At 41.8% G+C, this 15,078-nt stretch overlaps 5 protein-coding genes across 5 annotated transcripts; 3 read left to right on the top strand and 2 right to left on the bottom strand.

Moving 5' to 3' along the window:
• Positions 1 to 418: 418 nt before the first annotated feature.
• MELLADRAFT_71269 (uncharacterized protein) lies at positions 419 to 2,899 on the top strand (the record flags this gene model as incomplete). The annotated part of the gene is made up of 8 exons (XM_007407594.1): positions 419 to 647; positions 721 to 801; positions 882 to 1,167; positions 1,239 to 1,254; positions 1,866 to 1,968; positions 2,224 to 2,326; positions 2,386 to 2,446; positions 2,509 to 2,899. The coding sequence occupies 7 exons, from the start codon at positions 610 to 612 to the stop codon at positions 2,413 to 2,415; spliced, it is 657 nt and encodes a 218-aa protein (XP_007407656.1).
• A 1,194-nt stretch (positions 2,900 to 4,093) lies between these two features.
• MELLADRAFT_96309 (uncharacterized protein) lies at positions 4,094 to 4,378 on the top strand (the record flags this gene model as incomplete). Its single annotated transcript, XM_007407595.1, has 1 exon — positions 4,094 to 4,378. One exon carries the CDS (start codon positions 4,094 to 4,096, stop codon positions 4,376 to 4,378), a length of 285 nt encoding a protein of 94 aa, XP_007407657.1.
• A 1,229-nt stretch (positions 4,379 to 5,607) lies between these two features.
• On the top strand, positions 5,608 to 9,110 carry MELLADRAFT_96308 (uncharacterized protein; the record flags this gene model as incomplete). The annotated part of the gene is made up of 12 exons (XM_007407596.1): positions 5,608 to 6,090; positions 6,311 to 6,401; positions 6,462 to 6,820; positions 6,891 to 7,036; positions 7,178 to 7,229; positions 7,294 to 7,524; positions 7,625 to 7,805; positions 7,853 to 7,993; positions 8,067 to 8,195; positions 8,260 to 8,349; positions 8,512 to 8,655; positions 8,704 to 9,110. 12 exons carry the CDS (start codon positions 5,608 to 5,610, stop codon positions 9,108 to 9,110), a joined length of 2,454 nt encoding a protein of 817 aa, XP_007407658.1.
• Positions 9,111 to 11,309: 2,199 nt separating this feature from the next.
• MELLADRAFT_104320 (uncharacterized protein) lies at positions 11,310 to 12,207 on the bottom strand (the record flags this gene model as incomplete). Its single annotated transcript, XM_007407357.1, has 4 exons — positions 11,310 to 11,388; positions 11,462 to 11,524; positions 11,597 to 11,979; positions 12,121 to 12,207. 4 exons carry the CDS (start codon positions 12,205 to 12,207, stop codon positions 11,310 to 11,312), a joined length of 612 nt encoding a protein of 203 aa, XP_007407419.1.
• A 617-nt stretch (positions 12,208 to 12,824) lies between these two features.
• MELLADRAFT_96307 (uncharacterized protein) lies at positions 12,825 to 14,851 on the bottom strand (the record flags this gene model as incomplete). The annotated part of the gene is made up of 6 exons (XM_007407356.1): positions 12,825 to 13,270; positions 13,346 to 13,390; positions 13,465 to 13,687; positions 13,749 to 14,168; positions 14,240 to 14,342; positions 14,421 to 14,851. The coding sequence occupies 6 exons, from the start codon at positions 14,849 to 14,851 to the stop codon at positions 12,825 to 12,827; spliced, it is 1,668 nt and encodes a 555-aa protein (XP_007407418.1).
• Positions 14,852 to 15,078: the final 227 nt, after the last annotated feature.

Here is a 15,078-nt window from a genome sequence, read left to right as displayed (position 1 = left end):
ATTAGCGGAGAGACAAAATCAAGTGAGGGACAAAACCCGGGTTTTGCACATTGGCGAGATTTTCAAAAAAATCAATCTTTGTTGGAACAGCTGTACGTCGAAAGCCGTTTTTTTAGAGCGGACATGGCCGCGTTTGCCAGATGAACACTGTGAGCCACAAGAATGACATCGCTGGTACCCAAGCTATGCATGCACGACCGAGTCCCGATGCATATGTAACATTAAGGCCTGTAGGATTAAGTACCTAACACACCAAACCACTATGTATTTAAATTTTGGGACTTAGCAAAGTTTAAAGCTCTTCCTTTTGTGAGTTGAGGTCAGAAAGTGTATTACTTAGGGTTAAGCTGTATGTGATTGAGTTTTGAATTTGAGCTGTGCCCTCTTGAGTCTTGTCCTGTCTTGTCCCCTTGTTTCGATTTCCAATTCCCTTTCGTTTAAATTCAAACTTTCCTTTCTCCCACTTCCATTCGATCGATCACAGAAATAAAAACTTGTCTCTTGCTCTCAAACCATCTCCACTTGAACTCTTCTCACTTCAATCACTTTCTTCCACCTATTCAATCCTCCATTTAACAATCGCCCTTTTCCACTTCGAACATCATAAATATGTCTGCCATGAATCTTGATCGCCCATTAGACGACATGTGGGTCTTATCTTATCTCGCCCCTCCTCTCGTGTTCTCCTTTTGTTGACATCTCTTATCTTCTCCTCTGTAGCATCTCTGAAAAACGCAAGCAACGCCGTCCGGCAGCTGTCGCTCGTCGCGGTGGTAAAGCTAACCATACCACCGGGCCCATGTAAGCTTTGAATATCTATCCTATCATTCCCTATTTCTCTCGTTCGTACTCATTTTTATGTCTTCACCTTAAACTCGAAGTCGACACGGTCGCACTACCACTCGACCCCAACCTGTCGCGATGGCGGCCCCTGCGGCCAAGATCCTTCAGCTTCCCGCTCAAATGGGTCAAGGCAGCAAGATCATCGTGTCGAACTTGCCTACAGATGTGACTGAGAATCAAATCCGAGAACTTTTCTCTACTACTGTCGGTCCAGTGATGAAAGTTGCCCTCAGCTATGATAATCGAGGTCAATCAAAAGGCACGGCCCAAGTCGAATTCAAGAGAAATGACGATGCCACAAAGGCGTTTCAACAGTACAACAAGGTCTCTTCCTACTTTCGTTGTTTCTCTTCTAGATCCTCATCACTGACCATACATCTTTCCCTTTTGTCCAGCGCCTTATCGACCAGAGTTCGTTCTTTTTCTCTTTTAGATATTTCTGTGCTGAGGTTTCTGCATAGGCCTTTCAGTTTCCTTGCTCGCCTCATTGGAGGAGTTTTTATCCGCCCGCCCGCATGCTTCCATCAGGCCATTGACACTAGCCTACCAGAGTCTTAGAACCCACGTGATATCGGTCCAGCCTCATGGTTCTCGCCGATCTGATAGTCATATTGATGCCACGAAGACTTGTGCCTCACTGGCCTTGGCTCATCGCTCAATGATATTCACGCACGGACTAGCCAGCGCATTGTACCTATGACGACTCACTGGCTATCCGTTGTCCAACAACTTGTTGCTACGTGCGACTTTTGTTCAAGCTCAAGGGCAAGCGTTATTTTGACCGAGGGTCAGAAGCTTGAAGAAAGGTCTTTTTGTCGATTGTTCGATAGCTGCGAAGAAAATCATGACTACCGGCGCACCCCTACCTTTCCGCTTTCGCTGGCGCGCTACCACTTGGACCTGAACAAAATCAGTGTACTGATAGACCTTGACCCCTCTTGCATCACCTCATCTCTACCAAATTTCACAACACGACTCGTACCCTCAAACCTTCATATACTTCACATCATTGTACGTTTTAGATCGACCCATGAAAGTAGAAATCATCCTCGACCCTGCTCGCATTCCACCTCCGCCTTTGTCAACTCGCGTGGCTCCTGCTCCTAAGCCAGCTGTTTCCGTCAGGTGATTAAGATCTCAATATTTTACAATTGAAACCCACACCGTTTCCTAGTTCTTGGGAAACTCTTTGTGATCATTGTCGGATTGGGGGAGATTCTCGTCCTCAAAGCCATTGCCCATACCTTCGGGTCGATACTTACTACAACTGCTCTGTTTCTTGAATCCGCTTTTGTCAATATTGCATTCCTACCTACTCAAATCACACCTGGTACATCAATACACTACGCTACTGGGTCACCTTGCGATTAATGAAATTAGGCAAGCTGCTCCCGCTGCCGGTCAGCCACGTCGAACCGGAGGCAAGCCACGAGGCAAAAACAACAAGCAACCACCAAAATCTGCCGCTGATTTGGACGCTGAGGTCTGTCGCCGTGTCGTCGCTCGCCATGCATAGTGATACTTATTTGGTTTATTTATCAGATGGAAGACTACCAGAAAGCCAAGGAATAAGCGTGCAACGATGCTCTCGTGTCCGCAGAAAGTGAGCCATCTCACTAGCTCATATCTGTTCTCACTTGTCCTGACGTGTACATTGCTTCTTAGAATCGAACACCCTACGTCAAGTATCTGACAGTTTTTCTCGCACATTCATCTTTGTGCGTCCGAGGTGCATGGAGATCACGTCGTCAAGACTTGTTTTATGAGACTCTAGAAAATCAATCGTGCTTCCTCATACCTGCGGCCCTGTTACTTTCAATTTTGTTCTTTGTCTGAATCCACGAAATGTATTTTCTCTTTGCGTTTGAATGGTGATCATGATCTTTCATTTCGGTCATTGTACTCATGCTCAATTACTGCTGACCCCCCACATCTTTTCGAACCGTAAAGACTTGAAGCTATTCAATTGGTGCTTTGATACTTGCACGTTGTCTTGACTAACTACTAGGAGCGCATTAGCGAAATGTGATTCTATTAATGACTTGTTATCTGTACCATTGATTGCGGTTGATTGCGCCAACTCAGTGTGACCTCCCATCTATAGGGATCTGCTGCCATTTGGTCGAGGTGTCCACAGCTCATTCTAGCGCCCACAAAGTGTGATGTGCTACCTCTTATGTAATGGCTGACAACACAATTTCTACATTTTGAGCGACCTGTCCCCCTCCACGCTTGATCATAGGGACTGGGCGAAGTTCGGACGAGCACAGGATTTTGCCACCTGAATTAGCGCAAGTATAGCAAGGAAGTTGTCCGAAGAGATTTAAACAGGAGGAACATATCACTGACCTTTCGCATGTCCAAGTGCCCCGTTCAAAATCTCATTGGGATGACAAAGCTGAGTCCGGGTTCATTCCCAAGGCCATATTCCCACAGACCCGATTGCTTGCTCAACTTCTATAGGATGTTCCAACGTCTATCTCGCAAGGGGTTCTTCATGAGGACCCCAACCCAAAGGTACAAACTTCCTTTTTGGGCTCCCCCGTGGGCACCACCACCGGAGAGCTCAGGGCCACAGCCTTATCTGTGAAAGGTATATCAGGCAATCCTGATGCGGTCAGCCTAAGGCTTGTGGCTGAGGAGTAGGAAGTTTTGGATTGGAGAGCCCATCAGATGATGGCAACCGGCTATGCGCCACCCTATTTTTTTTAGTCTCATGAAGTTGACTAATAAAAATAGGGAATTTTGATATTGATTCAACAGGGGCTGGATTGCTTGCGATAGTATTTCAACTACGGTTGAATTGGATTTTTGCAGCGCTTCGCCCAGTCCCTCATGTGGCGGACATGTGGAGGCTTGTGACGTGGGTATGCCTCATGCTGAACAGCACGTGATGTGAGGTAAAACAAGGAGGTACATACAACTGGAACATGGCACCGAGCTCTGTAAATACCGAGTGCGTGATATGCTGCAAGGCCAGATGCGTGCATGATGTGCTGCAGAAACTAAATGCGTGGCAGCGTGCGACCATGTCTGACCAAAAGCCCGAGGCTCGACCCGGTAGTGCTGACTAATCCCGAAGAGAAGACCCGGCGGGGTATCTGGAAGAGGTCAACCACCAATGAACTCGATAGATCTTCCGGAACACCGAATCCCACACCTAAACCAACAAAAACAAAAGAAAAAAGTCGATCAATCAATCAATCAGATATTTTTTTAAAAAAGAAAAACTCAATCAAATCCAAGAAAAATGAACATCTCATTAATAGCCAATCGATTAAGATTATTATCATTAAACAAATTACAAAGTGAAATTTTTCAAACTACATATAATCCACATGAATTACGTATAGGAGAAAAATATTTAAATCGAAAATTAAAAGGACATTTGATGAGATCATATTATCCACCTATTAGACCGGTGAATTGGAAAGAAACTAATTTGATTTTTTTAAACACTGCTAAAGCTGAAGGAATTACTGGTAGAGATTTAGAGTATTGGAAATTACCTGATTTAAGAGAAGAAAAAAGGTAATGGATTCATACAATATATATATTTGTTTTAGAAAGTTTTTGATTAGGAAGTGGGGTTTTTTTGATTGATTGAAAAATGGGTTTCTTTTTTTTGGTTCGGGGTTTGGATTGTTTTTAGATTGGATCGGGTTGCATATAATAAGAAAAGAGGAAAGGGACCACCTAAGAAAGGAGAAGGGTAAATGATTTTTTGTTTGATTTCTTCGTCTTTCAAAATGATTGATCATGATTTTGGATTTTTTTTTGGGATTTGAATTCAAATAGACGAAGAAGTCAACTTAAGAAACGAAAGTAAAGTTTACAATGAAGTTTATCAAAAAAACGAAAACAAGTTCAGATTCGTTGGTCGTACTTCTTTCAATATCACTTCAAAGTTGAATTCAAAAAGGTATTCAAGGTTTAACTTTGGATGATTTGATGGTGAATCAATCGCAAGTTGGAAATTAGTTTTATCACTTCCAAGTCAACTACCTCATTGATCATTCACCTACAACACTTCATAAAGATCTTGAAGATTGTTAATCAAACCAATAAATTCCAAATCATGTAGTCAACTTTTTTTCCTTACAATCTTGGGAAAGATATAGGTATACTATTTTACTTTGGAATAGGTTGTAGTTATCAATAAAGATGTAATTTTTTTTTCTTGAGTAAGATTGATTGAGTATTAAGTTTTTTCTTTGTTGTTGTTGTTGAGAAGATAAGTTAGTTGAAGATTTTTACAAGATTCATCTGGTGATAGTCTTATGAAATTAAATCGTATCTTATACTTCTGATTACATTTTTCAGTTCATATGGTTGATTTAGTGAAAGAAATGACTAGTTTTAATGTTTTTGAGTGCACTGCAATAGATACTAATGTATTTTTTTTTTTCAATGAAAGGGTGCACATCCTGAAAAAACTGGAAAATCCCACCTGGAAATCTTCATGTAAATCTTTCACATCCAAACATCAGTCATATTGTAGATGAGGATGAATGAGATTTATGTCACCTCTACGTACTGTGTTGCGCCTTTCATAGCAGTAGTTAAAGTGGATGTCGGGGCTGCTATGAGCAGGTAAGGTGTTCATCTGATTTCATCTCGATTCATCTGAGATTACACTACATTTACATACACATACACACCCTATTCCTCACAAGTCCCCACTCACCCCTCGACTCAAGTTCACTACCAATCCACAAAAACTCGTCAACGTCATCCCTCTTAACTATTCCCCAAACTTGCAACATGGGACAAAACCGAAAACAACTATGTTCGAACGAATCTAATGAGAAGGAGTCAACTAAACGTACACGCGTAACGAAAGCTGATAAAGAAGCCGAAGAAGCCGAATTCGCCAAACAAGTCGAAGCAGGCAAACGCTTTTTCGCTGGTCGTCCCATCCACCCTCTCAATGACAATGATGATAATGATGTCAATTTAAACAAAACCAATTTAATTCATGATAATTTCGATAATGATTTAAATTTAGATGAACATGATCACGAGTTACAGTATGGTGATTTTATGCCATTCGGTGGTTTACGGCGTCCAGATCACATTGTCCGCATAGAGGAATTCATTTCTCAACATCGTGGATATCGATACGCACGAGCTCGTGAAGATCTTCGACAGAACTGGGAAGCTATCAAAAATAAAATGACTGCGGCCTATCTCCAGTCTCAAACCATAACTTTGAACTGGACCACCAAGGCATGCTACCTCAACGATGTGAGTGATGACTGCAAGTGCAGAGAGTCGCAGTTTCACTATCGAAACGTGGACCTAATTGACGTAATGTGTGAGTTTCTGAATAACTGAAGGGTGTCAACTTATACTGATGTCATTTGCATATGTAGCTCGGTCAGTGTCGAAGCCAGTTCGGTTCTGTTCATGCCTCCCCGAAGCGGTCCAGCTTGTTTATCAAGGTTTCTTTCCATCATCTCCCCAGCAACCACGAACAGCCTTCTCGATTCCTTTGGTACAAGCTTATCACTCCGTCTGGGAAACGTCAGTGCCTCCGAGTTCAAGCTTCATCAACGGTTGGTGCAACTTCCTCGACCGTAGATCCAAAAAGCCGCTACTTGCTCGAGCTTCTTGAGGAAATCGACGAGACTTGACTCAGCCATTCTCGAACGCAACCCATCTCTACAGCCGCATTATTGTCTTATCAAACAGCATTCTTCAATACGGTCTGGAACTTACCACCATTGATCAATGGGCTGCTCGATGTAGCCGCTGCTTTGGTCCTTCAAAAGACGAAGTCAAGGTATCGGATGAAGAACCTGATGTTATTGTATGCATGGACGGGAATTTTCAGCACCAACATAATATATTGGCAAGCAAGGATAATTCGGAGGAAGCACAATACCCTGCCATATTCATGCGACCTTCAGAAATTGCGAAACAAGAAACCACCACCGCACTACCACGACCAGCAGCTCCAGCCACAGATGAAGATGTAAGCCATTAATTCAAATCATATTAGTCGATTGATGGATTCACAAAGACTGATTAAAACTCAAGGTTAGGATCCATGTGGTGAAGCGCACAAGACTGCGAATGATACTCGGGGTAAATCAACTTGGGATCAATGCGACGATACAGGACTTTTTGCCATGTCCTGCAGGCATGATGTACCATTATTACTGGCTAATATATATCAAAGTGGTGAAAAGTACGTTTTTTTCTCTCATTCATATCACTTCAACCACTTTATTCATCCTGCTTATACATTTTCACCACCCAAATTCGCCAACAGGATGTATTACCCTCTAAGCCTGCTGCAGTCGCTAATGGACGACTTTCCTGATCTAAGGGTGGCCGTTCTATACGATATTGGGTGCGTGCTTGACAAGCACATCACAAAGGTGAGTAAGTGGTATGAGTGTTTACTTGTTTTTATTTTAATACTGATTACTCAATATCTGATAGCAAAACAAATTACCAGAATATCAACGTCGACTAATGTTAGGAACATCGGTGTTCCACGTGTATGTCCACACGTGGGGGTGTCAATTATCTTACAACCCACGGTTCCTGGAGTTTTGGGGACTATCAGATGGTGAAGGACTCGAGCGCTTGTGGTCGGACCTAACACCTCTTATTGCTCGATTACGGACTTCAACTCAGCTACACCGACTCCAACAGATTGCCGCAAGATGTGTATACCTGACTAATCGAAATCAAATGAGCTCGGCTAGCTGGCTACTACGGAGATTAAATAGCGCAAAAAAAACGATACAAGAGGCACAGCGTACACTAGACACGTGGTGCAAAGTTGCTAATCGATACCAACCCGGACACCTTTATACACCCGAGTTTTTCCGAGACCAGTGGGCATCTGAAAGAAGTTACAACCTCAGAATGTCGAAAGAGGTCAAGATTCGACAAAAGGTCCAGCTGGGAAGGCTGCTGTGCCTGCAAGATCTCATGTATAAGACTTGGTGAGGTTAAGCAGTTTACTCGGATCAAATATTTCAATACACTGAAGTTGCTTTTCAACTCAGGGATGAACACACCGGCCTAGAACTCCAAGCTTTTGATCGCCTAGCTAGATTCCAGGATCTAGCAACTCAGATCACTGAGCTGCGTAGCAAAGTTGGTCTTTCAGATACTTTGACAAGCCTCTCTGGTAAGATTGGATTCTTTAATAAGAAAACCAATAATTCAAAACTGATAATGTAACTTCCAACGATCTTGATTAGCTGCTGGCCAGGATTGTTTCTTGAAAGTCTGGTATGCCAAAACTGAGGTTTGGAGTCGATTTCTATCTTTGCGGGCGGAACAGAGACCGTTAGATCCTGAAAACAGAGTAGGTGGAAGTTCACGTCTTGGTAAGCATTTGTTTTGATTTAAATATGATCAAGACATGTAACTGACTACCCTTCTGGCTTCTAGGTACACATGAGAAAGAACGTATCATGCTCGCTATTCAAAAACAAACACGCACGATGAAAAGCACCCTCGGCAATTATAACATGCTGGCTCGTGAGTTTCAAACTCTATACCCCGACCACTCCACCTCTCCTCCAGTTGAATATACGGACTTGATCAAGATGGAGGCCGACGACCCTTTCTGGAACGACGGGGTTTTTACTCACTCCAGTGAGCCCTGGGCCGTTGATCATGGCACGCAGATGGGGATGTGAGCGTTGGCGAGGGTACAACGCGGTCAGGAGGAGGTGCGACGACTTGGGTGGGAAATACGAAGAGCCATGCGATGGCTGACACACGAGCACCAGCGTCTGTGGAATATTCTCACATATCTGAGAGATTCGGATGACAATGATGCGGGTGAGGTAATTCAATCAGAGTTTATCAATAAATTCATACAACACGAAGCACTTGAATCATTATCAAACGGCAGCAGAATCGATGTTGTCAAAGGTATGGTTCATACTGCCTTTGTGAAAATCAGCATGTTGACCATCCATTGGGATCAGAATGCTATGGAGGTAATCATGAGAACTCCATCTCAGTTGGGTGATCTCGAACTTATGACATTATGGAAATCTCAATGCAATCGTATTGATAATCTACGTGCATCAGATTGTGCGTCAACGACAGATGGGGACTTTGTAAACCTCTTTGGACCGTTAAGGGTTGATGACCGGTTAGAGCAGCCTCTGGCAAATATCAATCCCCCACTTCTGGATGATTTATCTGATATTGAAGAGGCAGATTGGGAAAATTTGCTTGATGAAGGAATGCTCTTAAACATGATGAAGAATGTTGCGTTGGAAAATTAGTATTTTTGTGTTGTACTCTCCTTATTTTACTTGTTGTACATTGTATATGTTGTATGTTTGATTATAAATAAAATAATCATGAATGGTTTTGGGCAATATTATCATAGATTTTGTGAATTGTTTTTGGTGCTTGAGTAAGTGAAAATAGTACACTTTTTGAGATTTGAGAGTCCATTTCCAAGGTGAAGATGATGATATTTGGCCCAAAGTCATTAACAAAAGTTGTCCGGGGCGCAGGAAAGCACCTTGGTCAAACATGCATTCACCCAAAAGGCATCAACTTCAATGACTTTAGGTGGTTTTTGGACGTGAGCAAGATAAAATAGTACCTAATTTGAAATCGAATTTGATTTTTGAGGGTGAAGATGGGGAGATTTCGGAAAAGTTGATTAATGAAAGTTGTCGGGCGTATGGCAAAGCATAATTATCCAAGAAGCAATCACCCAAAAAGCATCATCTTCAATGTCTTTGGCTAGTTTTTATACGTGAGCAAGATAAAATAGTACAGTTTTTGAACTTGAGTTTACATTTCAAAGGTGAAGATGTGGAGATATGACAAAAAATCATTAATGAAAGTTGTCCGTCGTGTCGTAAAGCACCGTTTCCAAAGGACCATTCACCCAAAATACATCATCTTCAATGACTTTGGGTGGATTTTATACGTGAGCAAGATAAAATAGTACAGTTTTTGATCTTGATTTTACATTTCGAAGGTGAAGATGTGGAAATATGACAAAAAGTCATTGATGAAAGTTGTCGGGCGTATGGTAAAGCACCTTTACCAAAGGACCATTCACCCAAAAATCATCATCTTCAATGACTTTGGGTGGTTTTTGTACGCGAATAAACGAAAAACCTACATTTTTTGATCTTGATTTTACATTTCAAAGGTGAAGATGTGGAGATATGACAAAAAGTCATTAATGGAAGTTGTCGGGCGTATGGTAAAGCATAATTGCCAAAGGACCATTCACCGTTTTTCCCACATCTTCAGTGTGTTAGAGTAGATTTTGTACTAAATTTTGTATCAAAAACCTTGTAAAGTCTTTTTTGAGAAATTTCACGCAAGTCATGTTGCTATAACCTGATACTAATTTGACCACAAAGTTGGTCTAAAAACATCAATCACATTCCAAAAGTGGGAATTTGGCACTTTGGTTCTCTGGTAAATGTACTTTCCTACACTCCGGACATGTTTCATTATTGACTTTTTGTCATAACTCAACATCTTCACCTTGGAAATGTAAAATCAAGATCAAAAAATGTACTATTTTATCTTGCTCACGTATAAAATCCACCCAAAGTCATTGAAGATGATGTATTTTGGATGAATGGTCCTTCGTTAAAGGTGCTTTACGACACGACGGACAACTTTCATTAATGAAATTGTTTCATATCTCCACATCTTCACCTTCAAAACGTGACTTCGATTTCAAAATAGGTGCTATTTTCTGTTTGTCACGTACAAAAATCACCCAAAGTCATTGAAGTTGTTGCATTTTGGGTGAATGCTTCTTTGTTAACTATGCTTTGTCATACGCCCGACAACTTTTATTAATCAACTTTTCCGAAATCTCCCCATCTTCACCCTCAAAAATTTACTTCCATGTCAAAATCGGGGTTTTTTTATTCCTCCCAAGGACAAAACCCACTCAATCTCACTGGAGATTATGCTTTTTGGAGAATTGCTTCTTTGGAATATGTGCTTTAGGACATGGCGGACCACTTTCATCAATGACTTTTGGTCATATCTCAACATCTTCACTTTCAAAAATCGAATTCGATTTTAACAACTACCCCAAAACAAATTCATTTCTTGTATTTCCGTTTTGAATTTCTAAACAACAAACTTTACAATATAAGGTAAAGGAACTAACATCGAGTCACAGTACGAGACAAAAGTGGATATAACAAACGTTTTGATGAAGACAGCAGCAAATCTTGTGTATGTAGCAGTACGTTTTGACAAAGACGATATAACAAACATTTGGATGAAGACAGTCATCAGATCTCGTGTATGTAGGATGAGCTCATATCAAGATACAAGTACAAAAAGAAGACAAGGCATATAGGATATAGGATAACTAAATGAAATATAAAAACCCTTGTGGCACCTACACAAGAAAGGAAAAAAGACTCATTCATTCACCCTGAGTTGTGCTGAAAGTTGGGTTTCGTGACGGCTTACAAGAACTATTTTTATTTATTGTGGCAACCACAGGTGCACTCTTTGCAGGTACAACATATGACCTTGTTCGAGGTTGATGATCCGCTCGATCTAACCAACGTTCAAAAAAGAAAAATCATACATCAAAAGTTTGTTATGGTAGTACGGTATCAGTATGACTAACACTGCTGGGTTGATGTTGGACACGGAACCGGTTGGAAGAGCATCAGTCGTCTTCTTCGTTTGTCTGTTTGTTCAAACAAATCAAAAAGTGAATAAATTGAGAAAATTAAAAAAATCGAAGGAGATCAAAACTTACACAAAATTTGGTTGAGCTAAACTCGGATAAAGAGCCAAAACACTATAAACACTGGTACGGCCATGCCTTTTGAAATGAACCAGACGCCAGTCGTTGTGATGTTCAGCTACGCTAGGTGAATCCCTTTTAGTGCATAAGAACTCGGAGTGTCCAAATTGGCCACAGTGTTTGCATTGCCTAACCCAGTCTCTAACTTCGGGTAGAGCAAGCTCTTTTATAAACGGAAGGGACTTTTTGAAAGTTTGATCTCGGCTGACTTTGGTGGTACTCGGTTTTGCTTTGGGTCCTGGTGATAAGAATGAATAGTGTCTAATTGGCGAAGGAGTTGATGTGACGATGGTCATAGGAGAATCAATCGAACGAGAATCTTCAATCAATAGATCCTTGGTCGGAATGGCCAAAGTACAGTCTTTAGCTGTTAGATCAGTCGTTTTCGCGGCCAAAGGAGAGTCAGGAGAGTGTTGAATGAACAGGTCTTCGGTAGGGGATGATGATGGTGATGGAGATGGAGGTCAAAATGCTACTTGAGATGAAGGTGGAGTTTGAGACGGATGAGTATGAGATGGTTGAGATGATGGTGGCAATGAAGGAATAGTGTGAATGGTGACCATATCGGAACGCTACAAGTCAAAGGTAAGTGAGAAATCGATGTTCACGTTGAATGAGGTGATTTCAAGTAAGAGAAAACTAACTACGATATCCGATTCGAAGGAATTGAAGGAATTGAAGGAAAAGATGTGAAGGCTGGTTGGAGATGGAAGAAAAGAAAGAGCATCACGATTGAACTTATATATCAAAACGAAATGACTTGTTCTATACGTCTCACAGGTCATCATCGCCGATATCGGATGGAGGGATTGTGTTGTTGGCCAAGCATCAAGTCACACATTAATGATTATGAACTATGTTCGTTCATCATAACATGCAAGTAAGCTGAGCTCACGTTTTTCAACTTACCCAATATTGTTTTTCAACTTACCAAATATGAATCTTATCTTTAAACGATATAAATGATGAGGCTTTGGGAGGTAATAAGGACAAACACCGAGATCAATATAAACAATACAAATCTCAGTAATCAATTGACCGATCAATTTCAAGACATGCATGTGAAGCAGGATATAAATTTCTCTCAAGAACAACACAACTTTATTTCGGAAGACACGAAGACATAAAAAAAAACCTATTGTGGAGATGATAAACAAGACTATTACAAAGGTTTTCTAAATCAAACGGTTGCAAACAACATGGGGTCTACATTAAGTCCGCGGCGCTCCATGATATCAGTGTTAACACGATTGAAACCGTTTGAAAATCCATTTTGGATATCATTTTGAGTTCGATTTAATGTATGTATTTGGTTGTCTTGAGTTTGGTCGAGGATATCAGTACTGCTGTTGGTTTGAGGTTGGTGGCTTCTGTTAGGACTGAAGTCAGGTTGGGTTTTGCTGAGCTGAATATCGGCTTGAGTTTGTATTGGGACCAATTGGATTAAGTTTGCTTTGAGGTCCGCATCGAGGGCAGCAACTTTGGCAGCGTTGAGGTTGCTGCTGGGCATCTTGAAGGTTGATTTGACAGATCGTGCGCCAGGGAGTAATTTTAATTGCCGTCCGGCCGCGGCAAGGGTAGCATTGCATTTGCTCCAGGGCCAGTGCTTCAAGCCCACAGTATCAACTATATCATAACCAAAGACCAAACGTGTAAGTAAATATCCATATCGAGTTCAGTTTATTGTAGACTTAAGCTTACATACATAGTAATCTTGAGAGGGCGTGGACCACTTTTGCTTGCTTTCTTTCAGTGCGCTCTGCCGATAAGAAGATAACCAAATAAGCTACCGGAAGTGTTTAATGTATTTGTAAACTCACCGGCTAGTCCAATTGCAAGACTATTGGGTTCTTTCCCCACCAAAAAAGACTGCAACTGCGCGGGTAACTTATTGATACCATCGGACTCATAGATGACATTGATTGCTTTATTGAGCCCGACAGTGTTCCGAGTCACTTGAAAGTGGTGCTTCCCGATGTGGTTGGAGACCGCTATAAGTATCATCTCGAAGTGATTGGATTTTGCTATTGAGATGCACTGTAACTCCCTCAGATGATAAGTGATTTGAGATAAAAACAAAATGAGAGGGAAAGAAAGTGCTTACCTTGGCTAAAGTTTGATCCAATAACTTTTCAGCGGTCTCTTTGTACTTTTTAAGGCAGCGTGGATTGGTCAAGATGTTGGTGCAAGATTGATGGTCAGGAGAATCGTGATTCACATCGCTGGTGTCATTTGCATTGAGGTTGTTGGTAATGCCGTCCTGAGTGTTGGTAATGCCGTCCTGAGTGTTGGTAATGCCGTCCTGAGTGTTGGTAATGCCGTCCTGAGTGTTGGTAATGCCGTCCTGAGTGTTGGTAATGCCGTCCTGAGTGTTGGTAATGCCGTCCTGAGTGTTGGTAATTTCGTCCTGAGTGTTAGAATGACCTTCACGAGTGTTGACGTTGGCGATCTGAGAAACTTTCTGGTAAGACGCTTTCTCTTTCTTGTCGAATGTGGCCCACTGAGCGCTTAGACGTCGCATAGCCTCCCCATCACCAATACCGCCAGCTAATTATATGGAAAAGGTAAGGTATAAACTTGGGTAAACGAATTAACTATGTGAAGGGATAACTTGCCTGCTTTGAAAACGGCCTTTGCCAACTCGCTTTGGAGAAACCCATTCCAAGCTGATGGTTGACGTACCCCTAGATACTTGCCACTAGTGAAGCGTTCAAATCAGATGTCGAAGCTTAGTATGATTTAAAATTTGAAACCATATGTATAGGGAAAAACTCACAATACCTCTTCCATGGTAGATACAGTGATGCCTAGTTTGAGTGCTTTGATAGCTTTGAGGGTTTCCATCTCTTCGTGAAACTTTAAGACGGAATGGAGTACTGCTTGAGTCATACCGCTTTGAGCGTGCAGTTCTGCTAGAGCTCGGAGATCGATGCTACTCATGTTCATGGCTACAATGTCGGCCACGTTGACAGACGGGGTGTCGTTGGATGGTTTGCCTTTCTTGTTGCTCTTGTTGTTTTTGTTACTCTTCTTACGCTTGCGTTTATCATTCGTGGCTGACGTTGCATGCACAACACTTGTTGGATGATTACCAGTAGTTTGAGTAGACGAAACACGCTGCTCGAAAGAGTCTGCAAGGGATTCAAGGTTGGACACGACTTGACTTCCGGTTAGTGTAGAGCTTGTTGGTAAGTTGGGGATCGACATGTTGGGTTGTATGAGTTGAGTAAGATGAAAAAGGTTGTGGTGGAACTTTGAAGTTGTGAACTTTGAAGGTGAACCTTGTAGGTTTGGCTCGGTAGTGAACTTGAGTCGAGGGGTGAGTGGGGACTTGTGAGGAATAGGGTGTGTATGTGTATGTAAATGTAGTGTAATCTCAGATGAATCGAGATGAAATCAGATGAACACCTTACCTGCTCATAGCAGCCCCGACA

This window comes from Melampsora larici-populina (assembly GCF_000204055.1).
Source record: "Melampsora larici-populina 98AG31 unplaced genomic scaffold MELLAscaffold_9, whole genome shotgun sequence".
NCBI lineage: Eukaryota > Fungi > Basidiomycota > Pucciniomycetes > Pucciniales > Melampsoraceae > Melampsora > Melampsora laricis-populina.
Note: the sequence above shows the minus strand (reverse complement) of the source record. Positions and strands in the feature narration are given on the sequence as shown.